The 21,842-nt window shown below is 32.8% G+C and overlaps 1 protein-coding gene across 3 annotated transcripts; it reads left to right on the top strand.

Moving 5' to 3' along the window:
* The first annotated feature begins 1,280 nt into the window (after positions 1-1,280).
* Positions 1,281-21,827, top strand: LOC113120555 (nuclear receptor coactivator 7-like). Of its 3 annotated transcripts, none has more exons than XM_026290425.1 (16): positions 1,281-1,717; positions 2,457-2,539; positions 5,094-5,188; positions 7,882-7,952; positions 8,029-8,136; positions 8,209-8,292; positions 10,508-10,633; positions 12,260-12,444; positions 13,660-14,312; positions 15,669-15,840; positions 17,160-17,307; positions 17,382-17,504; positions 17,827-17,979; positions 18,053-18,148; positions 18,466-18,539; positions 20,649-21,827. In XM_026290425.1, the coding sequence occupies exons 2-16, from the start codon at positions 2,502-2,504 to the stop codon at positions 20,782-20,784; spliced, it is 2,262 nt and encodes a 753-aa protein (XP_026146210.1). In that variant the 5' UTR covers positions 1,281-1,717; positions 2,457-2,501; the 3' UTR covers positions 20,785-21,827. The 3 variants fall into 3 exon arrangements, with proteins under 3 accessions (XP_026146210.1, XP_026146208.1, XP_026146209.1); XM_026290423.1 differs by having other exon boundaries at positions 1,282-1,717; positions 13,627-14,312; XM_026290424.1 differs by having other exon boundaries at positions 1,282-1,717; positions 2,461-2,539; positions 13,627-14,312.
* Positions 21,828-21,842: the final 15 nt, after the last annotated feature.

Raw genomic sequence — 21,842 nt, forward strand, 5'->3', positions numbered from 1 at the left:
AGGTGTTCTTGACAGCTTTCATCAGGTTCACTCGTGTGGTTTGGATGTTTTGCACTACAGCAAATGATTAAAGTGCCCTTAATATACAGCTTTTATGTGGAAAAGCTAGCTAGAGAACTGTACATATCAAAAGATTGGTTTAATTAGCATTGCTAATAATGTAATGTGGGAGTTTGAGTTGTAAATGCATTTAGAGATAATAAATATATTAAAAATGTATTTCATTTGATTCATTGAATTGCATTTGAGGAACTTTTCCGCCTTTCAACAAGAATATAGTGATATGTTTTTTAATGTTTATTGGTTGTAGACTTAAAATAATAAATATTAAGTAAAATATATAATATAATATTAAATATGTAAACATTAAATAAGCTGCATAACAATAAAACATTTTTTAATTAAATAGTTGGCAAACTTCTGAGATATCGGAACTTATTAAAAGTTTCTAGGTTGCATAAAATAAAATAAAAAGTTGTAGAATTAATTCGGTTTTTGAACATTTCTAGGTTGCAGACCTAGAATAAAAAAATAAATTTAAATAGTAAAAATAATAAAATAAAAAAGTTGATGTAATTTCTGAAAATTTAGTAATTTGTGAGTTCTGAGGTGATCATGTTTTGGGTTGGACGGCATCCCGCCGTGCAATATTATATTTCTGACTTTTATTGAATAAAAGATTTACATTTCCATAGATACAATGAGCAAGTGTTCAGAAGCAGAACTGCAAGCAGGTCGTGACCTCCACGAGTCACTGGTTTAGATCTGGTTTGTGTTCAGTTCAGTTCCAGCATCTAAAACCAAAACCTGAAAACAGACAAAAACACCTGAAAGCACAGCCACAGCTGCTTATGACATGAGCAAAACATCACTTACATAACAGCTATAGTTTCTCTAGTGTATTGTTATATTTATACTTCAAAACAAGTTTTCAGGGTTATGAATTCTGATCTAAAATCCAACTGCCTAAAGAATAGGTCTTTAGTGTTACATGATCTTCAGAAATCATTCTAATATGCTGATTTCCTGCCAAATAAACTTTTTTAAATATTATTATTATATACAAAAATAGTCTTTTGACATTTTTTTTTTTAATTTGTTTATAATTGCTTATTGTGCTTCAAATTAAATAGAAAATGTACAATAAAACAATCGACAAAACTATTTTAAATATGCATATGATGTATAAAAGTTACTATAAAACAATAAAAACACGAAATAAATACGTCATAGATGTGGAGTTAAAGCGGGGGAGGGGCGTTTCCGCTTTTCCTGTCAATCACACGGGAAAATGGGCGTGGCACGGGAGGACTTCGACCTATGAGAAATTCGACATTTAAATTTATATGCGAATAATACATAATTAATTCTATTTTCAAACCCAAACACGCACGTCTATCGTTTTGTCCGATTGAGTTTCGATAAAACGGGTCAAAGTCTTAAAAACAGCCGTCGGTTTTACCGAGATATCCAGAAACAAACGGAATACGCGTTGAATCTCGATGTAGAGGGACTTTAATAGCTTTAGCTTTAGCCTGTTAGCTTGGAGTGCATGTTTGTGTTTATATTATCAACAATAACACACTCTCATCCACATCGACCAAATGAATAAGCCGATTATTGACAGGATCGACGACTGTTGAAAGGGAAGAAGAAGTGAAGGAAGCTGCTGGATCCTCGGGATGTAACGTTAACGTCAGTGTTTGTTTAACGTTAGGTGGGTTTTTGTTTCTCTTCACATGTGCATGTAAGTTAATTCCTTCTGAACCCGATGCTTGTGTTTTTATATCTGTATTGTATTAGTTTTATTTTAACCCGACATGCGTTGGGAATGCCTTTGTGCTTTGATTTAGAAACACGCAGTTCTATATATATACAACACAAATATAGATTATCTGGCCTGTATATCGATAAATACAGTTATGCATTATGTCATATTTTGTCTTTATTGCCAACATTTTTAAAACCTTGCATGCAATGTTGTGCATATGACAGATATGCTATAACGTGATGACGTCGTTTTATATGCATGCATGCATGCATGCGCGTGAAAATTCATGTTTAACGTGCTAAACGTGGCTTCTGTTTATTGACCTGAAATGTGATTTGTAATTTATCCATTCAGTTTGCCCATCATAATGTAACCAAAGAGTCTATCAAAGCAGCCTGATTTGAGATCTCGGTTAGTAATCAAATATTAGCTGCTGATCTGAAATCAAACGCTGGCTTTGTTGATTTTGAACAGTGATGAGTGTTTAAACAAAGATATGTCATCTAGTGGCTTCAGCCCAAAAACAAACAAGCTCAGCCTGGCTAGATCCAGTCTGAATCAACAGTTTCTCGTCCTTGATGCTGATGAAATTGGGGTTATTGCACCAGCCCTCTGTGTGACCCATTGACCTGCAGCTAAATATAAGGGCGCAGATATTTACCTCGCTTTTTGTGTCTTTGTGAAGACAGGAACACTCAGGGAACATTGCACGAGGGAAAGAAAGGCCGTGATGGAGAAGACTGAGAAAAGGCCTGGATACTTCGCCAGGTGAGATGATGGTGGATCGGAGTAACCCCGGAAGCACTTCATGGGAAGTGAGAGCCGAATGCAGACGGTGTCGGTCGATCGGAAAGAGGAATTAATCATGTTGTTTCAGGAATAAGAGTTTAACTAGCACAGATTCTGCTGAAATAGCTCTTTTTTTTCTGCCACTTAAGAAACAAAATCATGTTTTGCAGTTCATAACTATGACATAAAAAACTTTATACCAAATACCATGTTTGACTTAAGAATATATAAATATAAATTTGACATAAGAAGTCCTAATTATCACATAGAAAGTGATAAATATAAGATAAGCCATATTTATGACCTAAAAAAGGGAAGTTGTGATAGAAAAGTCAGCATTATGAGATACTAAGTCATAATTATGACATAAAATTATGATGTGGAAAAACTAAATTTGGATATAAAAAGTCATAATTATGAGATAGTGTGTCATAATTGTGACAAATTGTCAAAAAGGTAAGATATTTTAGGATGAAGATATTTTAACCGATTTAGCTGTAGATCATGTTGCTAGTGTGAAAATTATATAATTTTAAAGAGTATGACGTAAAAAGACGTAATTATGAGATACTATGTCATAATTATGACGTAAATTGACAAAGTCGACATTATGATATAAAAAGTCCAAATTCGGAGAAAAAATGTCAAAACTTTGAGATACGGCGTCATGATTATGACACAGGTCAGAATTGTAACAAAAAAGGCAACATTTTGATACAAAAAGTCGTAATATCAGCAAAGTTGGAAAAAAGTAACAAATTTGAGATTCTAACAATAAAAAGTTACGCTTATGAGATACTTTGTCTTAATTATTTCTTAAGCCAAAATCATGACAAAGATTTTAGTTTTGAGATTTTTATTAATGATTATGACAAACATGAAACATTTTTTATGTGAAACGTCGTGATTATGCGTACAAAGTCGAAACTGAGAAAAGTCCAAGTTAAGAGAGAGTAATAATTATGACATAAATCAAGATTATGAGATGCTGAGTCATAGTTCTGAAGTCATTCAGAATTTAGCAAAAAATCTAAATTTTTATACATAATTAGGATGTAAAAATGTCATCAATTTAATATGAGATACTATTTCATAATTACAAAAGTTTTAAATTATGATATAAAGTTATTATGGCATGCGAAGTAGGAATTATGAGGGAAAAGTCAGGTTTGAGATACTAATTCATAATTATTAAAAAGTTAAAAATTATGAAATTGAAAATCATGATAATGACATAAAACATTTTAATTAAGAGAAAAAAATCCAGAGTTGAAGTGCTAAATGTCTCTTGTTATGCCATTACTATTACTTTCTTAATTATTACAGAAGTCTAAATTATGACATAAAAAGCCATACATATAGCATAAAAAGTTAAATTTTGACATAAATTGTGACATTTTGACTTTCGTCTAGTAATTTTGACATTTGTATTTTATACATATTTATATCATTATTGTCAAAAATTTATTTATTGTATTATTATTAATTTATTTGTATGACTTTTTCTATCATAATTATGATTTTATATATATATATATATATATATAAGTAATAAAAATTACAAAAGCGCATAACAAAATTACTAAAACAAACTAAAATTTAAATAAAAGCTTACAAAATACAGAATTAAAAGCTAATTCCAAATATTAATAAATACAGTAAGTATATAAATATATATTTTAAACATCACTTTTAAATGTTTTGAGATTATAATATAAAGAAAAGAACTGTTTTTAAAACACAAAGGCACTTAAAAAAATAACTAAAATTAGATGTAAGCAGCATTATGATTACAGAATATAAATAAATATTAAAATTGTATATAAATAATACATGTACATGAGACATGATGTACAATAAATTTAAAATAAACTTTAAAAAATATATAAAATTTAAAAGCTCATTCCATATATGAATAAAACTAACTATACTATTATAATACAGCACTTTTTAGTATTAAAATCCTTAAGAATTCTTCAGATTTTAAGATGATGTCTTTCTCTGGATCACATGCTGTTATGAACTGTTTCCTGTCAGGATGTGAGCTTGGCAGAGGAGTGTGTGTGTGTGTGTGTGTGTGTGACTGCAGCAGTATTTCCTGCGGCTTCAGCTTCGAGTGTGTGTCTCCAGTCTGATCGATCGGCTTCCCCTCGCCATCAAACACCATTAGACAATCCTCTTCTCCAGTTTTCCTCTCGCTCTTTCTCTGTCCATCTGTTAACTGTACCTTAAAAACATGACATGCCATATTTCTCCTGAAAAATCATTAAAAAAGATCTGTATTTCATAATATAATGAATTCAGTAAAGAGAGTCTGTGGTTAAATGCGTGCCCTGTTCGGCCATCTTGGCTCTGGCCACTGCAGTTTCTCTGTATCTGGCACAGATTCACTCCGCAGAGGACAAGCGTCAAGAATCCGTGGAAGGATTTTGATTTTTTTTTTTATTGGATTTGAGATTTTTTTTATTTGATTTGATATTGTTTTGACCTAGTTGGTGCTGATAATGTTGTATGTTTGTTTTCTGGATCGCAGGCTGAAGAAGAAGCGGCAACCGAAGGAGAGCCAATCAGAGAAGGCAGATGCTGAGCAAAGCCAATCAGATTTGGAATCCAAGACGCCAGTCATAGGTGAGGCTTGCTCCTATTGGTCGATCTCAGGAGAGAAATGCGGAAAGCGGACAACCTGACGGATCAAGTAAACATTCAGACAATATATACGAAGTAGGGCTAAAATTATTTTTGGCCGGAAGCTCTTTAATTCTAAATTCAAGTGTAGTTTTGAAAACCCAAATCACGACAGGACTTCATTATTAAATCACAAAGGCAAGAGTTTAAATTAAATTGCATTTGGGAAGACAACATACGATAATCTTCTCATATTTGTAATTAGAAACTCAACAGAAGAGAAGCTAATGTTACGGATAACCATCATAATAATAGCTACATAGATTAACATTTTAACTAGAAGAAATTACAAATAAAAAATATTTTTTTATTATAATAATAATAATAAATATTAGTAAATTAGTAATTAGTGAATTTCTAATGTGTACTAACTAGGATAGGAAAATAATTCGATGCATTGCGAATCAAGAAATTATATCGGCATCAAGTCGTAGTTTTTTTTTTTTTCAAATGCATCGCGATTCTTTCTCGAGTCGATTCTCAGCTTAGTTTCGAACAGCAGATGGCGCTGCACGCTTTAGAAACCTTTTTAATGTTGTTAAATATACAAACTGAGTGACTGATGTAAATCTTTATGGAATACGCTTGTTGCTTCGCAGTGAGTTAACCATTTGAGTTAACGGAAATTGATCAAAGAAATCGCGATAGTTTTTTTTTTGTTGTCCATATCGTATATATATTATATACATATAGTTTGAACTTTGTAGCTCGGAAATAGAAACTGTATCTAAAATGTAATTTTTTTTAATTTTATTTTTACTTTTCTTAATTTGGAAAACATACCTTTTATCGCGTGTCGCAGCATCGCATTGCATGTAGTTAGCACACTGTGTTATATAGTTTTACTTAAATCCTAAATGGTTATTATTATTATTATTATTAACGTAATTTATTATATTGATTTATATTACTTTTTAATATTAGTTTAAAATATGTCGTTTATTATTTTAATATCTATATTTTTCCTAAATATAACATTTCGTATATTTCAGAAATAATATTTATATTTTTTTTAAGTGGTTTTTGCAGTAGTTTTGTTTTATGTTTTCAGTTTTAATTTTAGGCATTTTGTTATGTGCTTTTGACTTTATGTATTTACTTATTTTCCGTTTTAATTTAATTTAGTTAGTCGCCAAGGCAACATTTCTTAGATTTAAATTCAACATTTATATAGTTCTATTATTTTATCATTACGTTTGTCAGCAGATGAGCTGTGAGTGTGTTATTTCTCGAGTCGAACAGACAGGAGAGATCAGGAAGAGCTCCGATCTTAAACCTGACCACACAAACAAAGGTCAAAGGTCACATGCTGTTTAAGGAAGTTGAGTGTTGAATAACAGTCGTATTGTTCTTTATGTTTGACATACAGAGTCAACAGCTGCTCATTACACAAGCCTTTATTCAGAAGCTGAACATAGTCGTCTGTACAGTCGGTGTTGATGGGAACCAGTGATATTTTATATTATAATATTCATTAATATGCTGAATTAGCTTTTATTTTTCAGTTTTCAGTTTTTTAATGCTAATGTATAATGTTTTTAAGGTTTTAATTTGATTAATGTTGTTGTTTTGTCATTTTTTATTTATTCATTGTATGTTTTAGTAACTTTATGTGCTGTATTTTTGTTTTCAGTTTTTATTTACATTTTTAGTATTAGAAATTTTGTTATGTGCTTTTGCCTTTTTTATTTGTTTTAAGTTCAGTTTTAATTTTATTTTTTATAAAAGATACTTATTTTTGTTATTTAATATATTTATAAAAAGTTTTTTTTTATTTACCTCTTAAAGTAACAGATTTTTTCAAATGTAAAATATTCTTATTTTGAATGTTGTACTTAATGTTTATTTTATTTAAAAAAAGATTTTCTTTTCTCTAAAAGTAACAGATTTTTTAATGTAATGTTTTTTATTTCTTGTTATATTTAATATTTATTTTACTTAAAATTGTTATTATTTTCTGTGTTATTTATTTACCTCTAAAAGTAACAAATTTTTTTATGTAATTATTTTTTTAATAATTCTTTTAACAATTTTTTTGTCATCTTTTGTGTCCAAAAAATTATATTCATAAACTTCTATCAAAAATGTTAATTACAATCATAAAGAATAATCTCCAGTCAAATGAAATCAGCATCAACAGTTCACCACTGCACTGAGATGACATTAAGGAATATTTACAGACCGTTCAACGAGGCTCAAAGGTGGCATTAATGCATTTACACTCATAAAACCAATGTTATAAGATGAATGTTTTAAATATAGAAATATTAAATGATTTAATAAACCCACTGTTTTTGTCACTGACTCATATATTTACTCGATTCATTCAAACGTCTGATTCATTTAGAAACGAAGCAAGAGTCTATGTTTATAAATGCCTTATTGAATCAGTAAATCGGTGACGATATTGATCCGAAAATGTAGGTCTCTGAATATTAACCATTGCATAAAATAAAAAATGAAGGCCTTATATAAATTAAATAACACAATATCAAGTCATAAGCTGTCACTCTTAGTTCCATTATGACTAATGAATCTCTCTGCACTACACAACGAATGCATTATTTACATTACATCCAGTGTTTTTCTCAGCGAGCAGTAATTGTACTGAGAGTGTTTCGAATCTCTTCTTTCAGATGACAACAGTACATCCTGCAGCCAGACCAAGAAAGAGAGAAGTAAACCTCCAGGAACCGTGGAGTTCACCGTGAGTTGGTCTCGCTGTGTAAACGCTGGTCATCTCCGCTATGAGCTGCTTGTGTGTGATGCATGTTTCTGATCAGGTCGGACCGAAGGACACTCTGAACAGCATCGCTCTGAAGTTCAACATCACTCCCAATAAACTGGTGCAGCTGAACCGTCTCTTCTCTCACAGCGTCGTACCTGGACAGGTGAGGCGCTCTCCTGCGCTTTAATCAGTGATTCAGGAAAACCTGACGCCTAACGTTTCGTTTGCTGCTCAGAAACTGTTCGTCCCTGATGTGGACCAATCAGAGCGGTCCTCTGAGCATCTGACAGCGGCCGAGTCGACAGAGAAGGAGCTGAAGGTTAGATGCTCTCTCAAATACTTGCTCGAATGCTTTTTGGGGGATTTCCGTTTTCCATTTTCCTACCTAATTTAGAAAGCTTCCCATTCTTTCCTGCAATGGTGTAAACACCGAAATTTGGTATAATTTTAAAGGAAACCCTTTGAAATTACATAAAACACTGTTGAAATTGATAAAAATGACAATATATGCTGTCTGTGTTATAATAAATAGGGAAAAATACAAGGCGCTTTTTTATTTTATTTGTATAAACTGAAGTTTGAAATAGTATAGATCTGCAAACTAACAAACTGCTTTAAATTGAATAAATATGTAATACATATAAATATGTATTATTAAGTATGTTTGGCTGTTTGCGGCTGACTGAAGCGGCGCTAAGATGGATAAATAATAATTTGCAATTAGGTGAGAAATTTTACATCGCAATTCTGTTGAAGATCATTCGATCTGTGATTATCACACAATAATATAATAAAATGATCTACATCGTCAGATTCCTGAGAATGAGAGCTTTCTTGTGATATACGACTTGATTTGTGAAAAATATTTTAAATACACATTCTTATGAAAAATTATTCGCAATCGTTAGACGAAAATTTGTGTGGGGGGGGATATATTTCTTAGCTTAATTTTAAATATCTCATTTTCAGTTAATTTAACTCGATGTTCTAAAATGTAGACTTTTTTTATTTTAAGTTTTAATTTTGATTTGAGGTTTAGTTTGTGGCTTTTTTCATTTTTATTTATTTGTAAAAAAAAAACTATTAGAATTTTAGAATTTTTAATTTTCATTTAAGTTTATTTTTTAGCATGTAATTTTTTTTTCGGCTCCATTTCATTAAACTAAAATAAAATAGATAAAAATTACAATCAAAAAATTACTAAAATGTAAAAATACTGATAAAAACATAAAAAAAGAAAAACATATCGTAGTATCCTCAATGGTACTCAGTAGTGTTGTCACGGTACCAAAATTTCAGTATTAGTACCGATACCAGTGAAAATCCTCGGTTTTCGGTACCAATTTCGGTACCAAGGCAAAACACAAATATATTCTAATTTTAAAAAAAAGATTACTTTTTATCACTAAAAATAAAACCAATGCCATTCTTTATACTTATTTACAATTGTGTTTAAAGTTTCTCTATAAGTTGTTATATAATTATGAAAAACAGTAAACAGGATTCACCCAAATTTAACTTCTTTTAATTTATGAAATTTAAACACATTTTATTTTTTGGTAAATAAAAGGGATTTGCTATTAAAATTAAAACATGGAAGAAATATTGTGTAATTAATTTTTAATTAACAGTAGTAGCAGTATCACATACATTTTACAAAATAATTGTAATATTTCTAGCACAATGCCTTTATGTAAAAATGAATTTGAAATGAATGTATATTTGTCATTTATCTGAACTGAAGACTGGTGGTGATGCTTAAGATATTTTTGTTCATTGAGGGTTTCTGTAAAAAAAAAAAAAATAGTAATAGATCATAATAATTATTATTAAAAGATAATAATACTACTAATTCTATTACCCTACTAACAATATACAATGCACTATGGATTGATGAGCCGCTGGTTCATGAATATTAATCACGTTGTCTGCGTTCGGTCAAACTGATTTGCTAAAATCAAAACAGGGACGGTAATAGATGAGCACCAGCCAATGAAATTGCCATTTGCGCATTAGCTCCGCCCACTACCTGAGAAACCGGCATATCTTCTGCTTGTTCGAAAATATGAATAATTCTAAATGAACCCAATTATTTTGACAGGAGAAAACAACAAAGAATATAGTTTACATATAGCGTGTCGATTCAGCGTGGTAAGACTCTAAATTTATTTCTTGAAGTCCTCCAGAGATTTTAAGTTAATATCTCAATAAAGTTCAATAAATTCACACAGTTTTTCTGAAATCAATTGTTTTATTTTGATTGTTTTTATTTTAAAACCACAAACCTCCTACAGATTCGTCCGAACCCCGTTTCATAAAAGCCCTCAAGCTTCTAATAAAGCACAAAAAATCAGTAAAGATAGTAAAAATGACCGGTGGAGCTCTATTAAAGAGCTCAAATCTCTGGTATACTTCATCTGAGTGGTGGATTTGCTCTGCTGTATTGTTGACTAATGCAGTGATGATAAGAGTCATGAATGCTGAATGAGTTTCAGACAGCACTAGTGGATCCCTGATATCTCTCGGTCTGACAGGACAGTGAATCGAGCCGCAGATCTGGACGGTTCGTGCGGAGAGACACGTCTCCTCTCTCTGAAGACGAGAGTCCGGCCACCGTCAAGTTCCTCAAGATGAGCTGCAAGTTCTTCACCGACGGCATGGTGAGCCTTACATTCGCTCACGCCACATTTCACAAACTTACACGACTCAATCTCATTTTTCCTGAAGAAAGACAAACATAAATAGAGTCAAGCGTCACGGATGTATACCCAGCTTTAAAAGAAATCCACTTCCATAATGATTCTTTAGTACTTCTTAAAATCAACTAAGTGTACTTAAGTGTGCTATTTTGGGACTCCTTGAATATAAACTAAAATGTACTTTTAACATACTGTCTTTGTATTTAAATAATGTATTTAATTACCACTTGAACCCATCTTTCTTACACTAGTGCATTTAAGTGTACTACAAGAGGTAACCAAATACTTAAGATAGTATGTTAAAAGCTCATTTTAGTTCAAAATAGCACACTTAAGTTTATCTACTAAAGTACTATTTTTCGTGTGTCAACTACAAAATAAGAGCATTTCTAGTCGCATATGTTGACTTTGGCAATCCTTGTTGCATTATACGCCAGTGGAGACCATTCAGAAATCAAGAAAAAGCACATAAGCGCTTAAGTTTATTGTCTGATGTTTGCATGTCTGTTACTTGAGAGGTATTAAAGATGATTTAATACCTTTTTAGATGATGGTTCTTAACAAGTATTTCTTTTAAGGCCTGTATGATTCAGTTACAGAGGAAATAATCCACATTTTCAGCAGTCGAAAACCAAATGTGGGTCACTTGGAAAACAGATGATACTCTTTTTAGTGTAAAGAGGAAAGTTTGATGAAAAAATAATGTTGAAAACAGAAACGTATCTCGTTTCCCTCTATCAAAACAATTTCCTAGAACATACCCGTCTGAGTGCAAAAAATGTTCTTTTTTGGAAAGTTTGCGAGCCTGTTACTCAAGAAGTATTAAAGATATCGCAATATCCATTTAGATTTTGGTTCTTGACAAACTTTTCGTTTGCCATCTCTATTTTTAAAGCCCTATATAGTTCATTTCATGAGATACAGGGATCTCAATGCGGCTCCATAAGCAAATTTTGATGCGCAAATTGTTTTTCAATGGCCGAAAACCAAATCTAGTCACTTTTTTTGCTACAGCTGATATTCCTAGCTCTTTAAATTATTTAAAAATAATAATAATAACAACAACAAAAAAAAAAATAAATAAATAAATAATTGTCAGTTCATGTGGTTTTAGTTAAATTGTGGGTGAGATTTACTGAAGTGAACCGCTATTTATAACAGGTCTTTTGCCTTTTCTAGGATACAGTGTTGCTGAAAGTTACTTTTAAAAGAAGTGCATTACATTATTGCATCACTCCATAAAAAAGTAACTAATTGCATTACGTAGTTACTTTTATGGAAAGCAGTGCATTACGTTACTTTGTTACTTTTTGGTCTGAAGTTACATTTTTGCCAACTGTAAAGGCCCTTTGACACCGAAAGTGAAAGTAATAAGCCTCTTGCAACTTCTGGTACTTATTTGAAAATAGTAGCTCTAATATTTTCTTTAAGCATTGCATTACTCGTTACTTGAAAAAGTAATCTGATTACTTGACTTGCGTTACTTGTAATGCATTACCCCCAACACTGATGGGATCATTATAGCGATTTCCACGAAGCAGAAAAGACGCACTTCAGCTTTAACTGAGGTCTCCGTGATCTCTGCAGGGAGTCGTGGGAGGAGTGATGATTATAACACCCAACAACATCATGTTTGACCCGCACAAATCTGACCCGCTGGTGATCGAGAACGGCTGTGAGGAGTACGGTCTCATCTGTCCCATGGAGGAGGTGCTGTCCGTGGCTCTGTATGACGACGTGTCCCGGATGAAGCTCAAGGACGCGCTGCCGTCGTAAGAAAACAGACCCCTGTCTTTAAAATCTCTTATATTTTGTTGTTGTCTTAGAAAGCCCTCTCTGTGTTGTTTATGGTTTTAAAAATATTTGTTTAATTGATTATGTGCTTGTGTTCACCACTAGAAACAAGCTGCAGGTTTTGTTTTGGGATGGAAATTAAATTGTTTTAGCACTATTAAGATTTTATTATGTTACAGTAGGACCTTTATTTTGGAATATATGAGCTGTCAGATTATTTTTTTTTTTTTCCATTTGAATATTTAAACGGGTCTAATTTATCATGATTCAGTTTGTATCACAGCTATGTGGTCTCAATATTTGTTCAGTAAATATTTATGTATCCACTGTTTAAATGGATTTAGTATTTAATATTTTAATACGCTGAATGACCAATAACAATTCAGTTTTTTTTAATTAAATAATTATTTACTTATTTATTTTCATTTAATTTATTTTTAACTTATTTAATTTTTTTATTTTATTACTTCTATTTTTATCTATTTAAATATAACTGAGTGCATTATTTTTTATATCATTTATTTTATTCTAACTTTATTTTATTCTTTATTTTATTATATATATATATTAATTTATTGAAATGTAATTTCATTTTTTTTATTGTTCATTTTATTACATATATTAATTTATTTAATTTATTTTAATTTTTCATTTAATTTTCATTTATTTTATTTTTAAAAAATGCATTTTCTTCTTTTCTTCTTTTTTTCAACCTTTTTTTTTCTACTTTACCTTATGTATTCATTAATTAAATTAATTATTTATTTTTACTTTAACCACACATTTACAGAAAAGGCTTAATGGCAAAATGAGCAATGTTATATGTAAGTTCATATTTTATAAACAGTGTGATAGTAGCATATTTTAAGCATTTATTCATCATGCTGCAAATTTCCCCATACATTTTTGTTTATTCTCACAAACTGAGGGATGAATCAATTTCACCTTTTCAATTTTTTTTTCACTCATTTCATTTTGGTTCAGCTTTGACTCCAAAAATCACTTTTATCCCTTAAGTTTTGTCATATTTCTGTTTTTTTTTTCAGTTGAGTCTTGAGTTTGTTCATTTTGGATGTTTTGTTTGTTTTTCTCTTTAATTTCACCATCTCCACCCTCATGATGATGATGATGATGATGATGGCCGCTGTTGTCGGCGGTAGTGATGAACCCCAGGATCTCTGTCCGTTATATAGGCCGGGCGAGTGGGAGGAGCTTCCCTCCGAACGAGATCTGAACCCCTTTAGTCGTTACGAAGCTCTCGGTGCGCCCAACCAACCAATCGTGTTAGACGATATCGAAACGGCCGTCTCTGAGATATCAGAGTGCCAGATCGCTGACAAATCGCCATCGGACGAAGGTTTCACCGAACTAGAGCTACTACAGAGCGAGTCTAGCACCACCTGCTCCTGCCTGGAGGGGGCGCCACTACAGGAGCAAAGAAAGACCAAAACAGACAAAGCCGAGACGTCTTATCGCGTTGAGGAAGACGAGGATGAAGGCCTTCACAACCGTTCCACAGATGACACCGCAGAGCTGCTACACTCTAAACCCACGGCACTGATGCATGATGGGAAGGATGCTACCACAGAAGTGAATGAAGAAACCAAAACTAGAGGTGAAACATTAGTGAATGGAGTCTCGGCAATTGAGGCGACCACACGCGACCAAAAAGCAAAGGCGACCCTAGAGGACTCTGGGAAATGTAGTGGGTCGCCAGGACCAAATCTTGAAGATAATAAGGGACCAAACTCAGACGCAACGCTTTCTGAAGCGGAGCTACGCAGACGTGCCAATGAGGCCGAGATGAAGTCATGGCTGCTAAAAAGAATGCAGAGACCAATCGAAGGTGAGTCTGTATGATTGACAGGACTGACCGGCCAATCACAGCAAAGGACTGTTTTCAAACATTAGTGCTGTCTACATAGATGACATCGCAACTACAGTAGATGAGAGTTTTAATTTAGTATGGTTTGTTTTCAGTTACAATATTTATTAATATTTTTGTTTTTTTTTATTGTATTTGTTTTTATTAGTACCGCCAAACGATTAATCGCGATTAATCACATCCAAAATAAAAGTTTTAATATGTGTGTGTGTGTGTGTATTGTGTATATTTACAATGTATATAAATACACACACATACTGTATATATCTTGAAAATATTATTTTATATTATATATAAATATATTTAATAAATAAACAACTTATTTTTCTTAAATATATACATGCGTGTGTTTGTATTTATATATGCATACAATTAATATACTGTACAAACATGTGTAAAGAAAAACTTATTTTGGATTTGTTTAAGGGTTTGAAAGCACTAGTTTGTATTGTAATTTTAGTTTAATTTGAATAGTTTTGGAGTTTCTTTTTTTTTTATTATTATTCATTTTGTAAATGGTTTTACATTATAACCAATCCAAAAATATTATATTTTATAAGGTTTAATCTTTTTTGTTTATTTAGATTTAATTTATATGTATTTCAATTTTAATTTTAGCAATTTTAGTACTTCAGCTTAATCTTATTTTAATTCTGGCAGTTGTCCATTATTATTATTATTTTTTTTTTTTTAGGTTTTCAAGCTTTTCATTTAATGTTTATATTTTATTATATATTTCAGATTTATTATTTAAAATGTAATTGCTTTACAGCAAAATATATATATTTTAAAAAATAGACAAAATATACACAAAAATGGCCAAAAAATATATATATTTGCTCAAATGTTTTAAAATATATTTATTTCACTGAAAATAGGTGCAATGCTAAAAATTTGGCCCAAACAAGATGCCAAATCAATGCATAATGTTGCCTCCTTTTGGAGCAGCTTATTTGTTGAAAACATCTATTATTTCTTAAAATGCTGTCTTTGTAAGCAGCGCACTAGGTTTTGGAGCAGAGCTCTCGTGTTTGAGCTCTTATGTTTAACAGATGAGGGTTTATCAAGCCTCTCAGCAGAAGCTGATAGTGACATTGGAAAAACAAACAGGCTGAACACTTACATAATTTCTCATATGGCCCTGCGGCAGAGTCAACATTATCTTTTTGTCCCTTGTGCACTTAATGCACTAAATATATCCTAAATATTGCAGAATGGTTTTTAGATGTTTTTAGCGATTTGTTTTTTAGATCATCACAACAAATGAAACCAGGAGACAGTCGGATGTTCAGAGCTGGTATCTGATCTAATTTACAGATATGCTGCTGTCCAACGAAGAAAAGAGCAAAGCTCCGCCCATGTTCCTCTGCTTTAAGGTGGGGAAGCCAATGAGGAAGTCCTTCGCCGCTGGTCGGACATCTAGCCCCGCCCACTCGTACGTTGGCAGGGGGCGGCAACCAGAATATTGGTTTGCTGTGCCTCAAGAAAGGTATCAATGGGTTCCTACTAGGGATGTTCATTTCTTCTAACCGCTTTTTAACAGATTATAAACCGTTAAACAACAAGATTATTTTAAATTAGTGCTGTCATACGATTAATTGCGATTAATCGCATCCAAAATAAAAGTTTTTGTTTACATTTATATATATGTGTGTGTTTGTATTTTTTATATACATAATAAATTTACACCATATACACATACTTGATGTAAAAAAAAGTTTTTGTAATTTTATCGCGATTGAGTGTTTGACAGCACTATTTTATATTAGAACTTAAGTAAATTTGAAAGGATATGTGTATGTGACATGTTAAAAATACCGAAATGTTACATGTGGAAAAACATCAAGCACCAGAACATGAGGATTTATTTGGTCACACCACATCACACACTTGCAGCGCTTCTGCGAGCGAGGAAAAACATAATAAAGCTAGGCTATATATAATGAATAAATAGGCATATACAAGATATATATTTTTAGTTAATAAATTAACAAAATTAAAGAAAATTTAGTTAATTTTTGTGCTGCAAGAAAGGAAACCAAAAAAGTGGCCTCATGTTTTTCTTTATTTTACAAAAGCACAAAGATTTTTTTTTTATTGTTAATGTACACAAATAAAATCAAACCTTTTACAATTTTGATAAAGAGTAGTTTTTTTAGATGTAAAATCGCATATTTTTAAAACATCAAATTTAAAATAAAAATCCACATTCGAATGCAAAAACATTGCACCTCATGTCTCGTCATGTCTCAACGTTTAAAACACGTTGTTTACGTTACATTTTCATTACATTACATTTTCTAGAGGGACCTCTTATTCTCGCGTCTCGCATTTTAAAATGTAAACGGTATTCTTTGTGATCGGTTTTCGGTCCTTTGTATTAAACTATGCATAAATAATGCTGTTTTGTTTAAAATTGTTTAAGCAATGTAATTAATTATACAAGATTTCTAAACATTATTTTACACATCATGCACTTTTTTTCAAAGATAGTTGTTATTTTATTGCTTTGAAGAAACGTGCATTCAAGATACTTTGCTCTATGCACCCTCTTGTGGCCTCAGGATATATATATATATAATTTTAAGTACAAAATTTGAATTTGGTTTCCACCGTCCATGCAGCAGCTGTTTTAAAGTATTTTGATAAATTACAAAAAAAATTATTAAACCGTTAAACCGATTTTATTAATCGGTCAAAGTTCTGTCGGTTAACAGTTAACCAGTTAAAACTGAGTATCCCTGTTTCCTACAATATAGTATGCAATTTAATGTACACTAACCAGACCTTCCTGCCGTTTCTCCAAAGAGTGGACCACCTGTACTCGTTCTTCATTCAGTGGTCTCCTGACACTTATGGGAAAGATGCTCAAGAGCAGGGCTTCGTGGTCGTGGAGAAAGACGAGCTCACCATGATCGACAACTTCTTCAGCGACCCGATTCCTCGCAGCTGGGAGGTGAGGAACATGCGACTCTTGTGAGAAACACCTAAAACAATAAGATAAATATGAAAGTTGTTTTTTGTCATCAGATCATCACGACTAATGAGGCCAAGAGACGCCAGAGCTTCAGCTTCGAGGACGAGGAACCTCTAGATCTTCTTCCTGTGCTGATGGACCCCAGCGCTCTTCTGGAAGACACGCACATTGAGAAGGTCTGCTTTTTTTGCTACTTTAAAGGGATATGGTTTACTGAACAAATGGCTTTTTCTTTAGATAAAATCAGTTACAATTAATTTTTTAGACTTTCTTTAGACTTCAGATAACAAGCTGTAGAAACTGATGACTTGTAAATGAAATGCTATGTTACATTTTTTTGCAAGATTGAGCGATTACTTGATGGGTGAGATGTTCATTCATGTTTATTTTGTGCTATAACTAGTAGTAAAGGTAAAGAGATGATGGCTCTCACTTGTGTACAATTACACTCCTAATAAGTGGTGGTCATTGTGATTTGTATGACGCTTTCTTCTGCAGTTGTCCACTCGTTTGCCGGCCCGTGTTCAGGGCTATCCGTGGCATCTGGTCTACAGTACAGTGGTACACGGAACCAGCCTGAAAACCCTGTACAGGAACCTGATGGATGTGGACTGCCCCGTGCTGATGGTCATCAAAGACATGGACAACCAGGTGCGTGCACGACTGTGACCGACTGATAAAACTGGTGTTCCCATGCTGAAAAAACTCATTACTTCTCTTGCAGATTTTTGGAGCGTTTTCCACTCACCCTTTCCGACTGAGTGAGCACTATTATGGGACAGGAGAGACCTTCCTCTACAGCTTCTGCCCAGAGATCAAGGTCTGTTTCTTACCTACATAGACTTTAAGTGAGAAAAATGTTTTTAGCAACCACAAAATAATGCCTTGATCTTGAATCAATATAAAGGTCCCTAGCAAAAAAAGTCATCACACTGGTTATCATCACTACAATTGATAGCACCATAGAGATCTACTGTTTTGATTCAAGAACATCATTGTGTGGTACATTAGCATCGCTTAATGAGGAAGGAGCTTAAATGGTTTTCAACTTTAAATCTGTGTTCAGATTAAGTATTCAAACAGCATGAGTCCTCAGATAATCTCTGTGTTGTGGTTAATGACGCTCAATGTCTTCAGGTTTACCGCTGGATGGGTGAAAACTCATACTTTGTGAAAGGAAACACGGATTCCCTTCAGATCGGAGGAGGAGGGTGAGTTCAGAAACATGCTCGCGTGAGCTGGGTAGTAACGGATTACATGCATCCGGATTATGTAAACAGATTGCAAAAATGACATTCTTGTAATTAATTACATTAAACCTTAATCCTTATGCGTTTTTGGGGACGTTTTCTACTAGGGGGTAAAGTTGAGTCTTATTTTGGCCACAACTTTCTCTGTGTTTGAGCTAATGGAACGATTTTTGGTGACAAATCTTATTGTGACCCATATTTTGGGAAAATGCTTTGAAATTTTTCAAAAACTCAATGGTACACTTTTATACTCCATATAACTCCATATACAAGCCAGAAACTAAGCCTTTTTTTGCACAGGCCTATCTAAAGGGTTAATGGTCCTACCTAGTGATCAACTGTAAAAATAACAAATTTTACCTCTTCCCAACAGGGAAAACCACAAACAATCAAGAATGCATGATTATATGGTGTCATGGCTTTGCAATCAAAAAATGTCGTTATAATGGAAATCAATGGGGCAAAAACAGCCACCAACAACTAATGAGGGAGAAAAAAATAAAATCTAATGCTGCACAAAAACTAACAATGCATCAAAGCCAATGTTGCTACTAATCTTTGACATGCCCAAGACTGTGAAAAGTAAAAAAAAAAAATCTAGCCACAATTACTTTTATATTGAAAATAAGTCATTTTGTGTGTGTTTTTTCCCCCCAAATCAGTGACATCATTTATGAACTTGGCAATTAAAGAGTTAAAATCTTGGATTTTATAAAAACATTTGGTAGTTTTGATCAGGACTGAAGTTGTTTAAAAGATTAAGCAAAAAAATAAAAATATGAATCTGATACATTTTTACAGCAGTTTAATTGAGTGGATGTTTTCATCCCGAACATTACGAAAGGGTAGTGAATTTGAACAATCCACAAGGGTTAAAATACTCATTGTCAGATGCTTACATTGCATGTTAAACATATTCCTCCCAAAATCATTATAAATAAAACACGAAATGTATGTGAATGGACAAACACAATGATACAAAAGAGCTGTTTATTCTATATAGAAAACTGCTTAACGTAAAACTTTGTGTGTTTCGTTTATTCTGGGCTCAACTGCTTGTATTTACACATTAGTTGTGTATATTTTAATAATGAAGAGAAGCATATTGACGACTGATTTACAAAAAATAATTTAAATGTTTTAACATTGAATCAACTACTAATGGACATGTTAATCTTTATTTGCATTATCACTCACTTGGTTATTTTTAACCATCTATTAGTCTCTTTGGAAGGCTTTTGTTTTTCAAATGCATTAAAATGCATTTCTTATTTACATGTAATGCAGAAATTCCCAAACTTATATATTTGCTTAAAATACCCCTGAGATTTTAAACAAATAATTTAATAATTATGTTATAACATTTGGATTTTCATGGTTCTCTGACACTGGTTAATGGTCACATGACATGCAGGTAAACAAATGAAATATTTCTTTTTTGTGTGTGTTTTATTTTGATTGATATTATTTTAAATTATTAATTTTGATTTAAAAATTATGATTTTTTTTATTAATTCTTAGCTTTTCATTAAACTCAGAAACAAGGATAAATAGGTATGTAACAATACATTTTGTATATTATTTTGTTTACTCTTTACTTCAAAAAATGTGTCTAAAAAGGGGTAATATTTAGTGTATTTGAGGTCTAAAGTGAAGATGGCAAACATTTAGCATTTTATGACAGCATTGTCGTTTAATCAGATAATATTGTATTAAATATCTTGCATAGCACTCCATCGTTTATAACACAGGATTTTGACCAAACATAATCCGTCTTTGATTTTCGTAAAATGTTGCAACAAGATGTTAAAAAAACTTTTTTTTTTTTACATATATGGTAAAAACAACAATGTATTACCTTAAAGTAACTACAAATGAGCATGTAAAGCTAATATCTTAAAAAGAAATTCCGTGTGGAGCATCCAATGTTCTCACCTTTTCCTCTTGTTACCTGTTTGCATCTCTGAATTTGGAATCGGTAACATATTGCAATTCAGATTGCATCAGTAACTGTGCCATACATGCATCTTTTGCTGCTGCGTGTTTAACGCTCAACTGTCCGTCTCCCAGGGGTCATCTGGGCCTGTGGCTGGATGCTGACCTTTACCATGGCACCACGTCCAAATGCTCCACCTTCAACAACCTGCCACTATCCTCAAAACAGGACTTCACCATCCAAAACCTGGAGGTGTGGTCCTTCGAATGAGCGCCTGCGCCGTACGCAAACATCCACACGCTACTGAACCCACGCCACGCTCACGGCATGATGACTTGATGTCTACTTGACGCTTTATCCCGAAATGTACAAGTTTTTACGTGGTTTCTCCTGGTCTGAGCACAGAGAGAGAAGTTTTGGCAGCGATGCCGCCCACAGCTATCCCAGCATGCAATATGTACTCCTGCTGAAATATAACCAATATATAAACACATATACATGAATGTGAATGACGAGGACTGTGTACGATATTCGGGAAGCGGTCAATGCCGAAAATATATTTGGAGGCCAAATCTGTCGCTTTGAGGGCCGTCTCTCAAATCGTTATTTTTGTTTACATCGTGGCGTTTAGTTGGTGTGTTTTCACATTTGTATTTCCACAATGCCAATATGTCCACTAATTGGTTTTGTTGACCAAAGCATTTTATTTGCCGTTTTTATTTTTCGTTTTTTTCTTCTATTTGAGTGTATTTTTTATATAGATGTATGTTGGAGGTGACATATAGTCATATTCCTAAGTGACGATTGTTTTGCTGTTTTGTGATATTTTAGGGACCTTTTCATGTTCGTTTGAAAGGGAAGCACTTGAAATTATGCCAGTATTACTCGTGAACACTATGGTAATCGCACGCCTGATTTCATTAACCGAGTCGCATCAGTTTCTCGCAAATCAGGTTCACCACTTCACTGTGGGTTTGTGTATACAATCACTGACTGATGTCACTTCCTGTTATGCGGTAGCACGATTATAACATGATTTAAGCGTGAACAGATGCACAGTGCAAAGTCTGTTCTTGAGGTTGATGGTGCCCCTCTTTGGAAACGTCCACTCATTTCACTACTAGACAGCATCTGTGGGCATTAACTAACCGCATTCATGGTCCATTAGTGAAAAAAAAAAAAAGTTTACAAGTGTTTCAAAGTGTCTCTTATTGCAAACACTGTCCAGTTGTGTATGGTATCCAGTGAATGTCATATTTATTGTGTAATTCTGTGTTTGAAAGTGAACCAAATAAATGCAATAAATGAAAAATGTCAACGACTTCGGT

The sequence above is a fragment of the Carassius auratus genome, chromosome 20 (assembly GCF_003368295.1).
Source record: "Carassius auratus strain Wakin chromosome 20, ASM336829v1, whole genome shotgun sequence".
NCBI classification, from domain to species: Eukaryota; Metazoa; Chordata; class Actinopteri; order Cypriniformes; family Cyprinidae; genus Carassius; species Carassius auratus.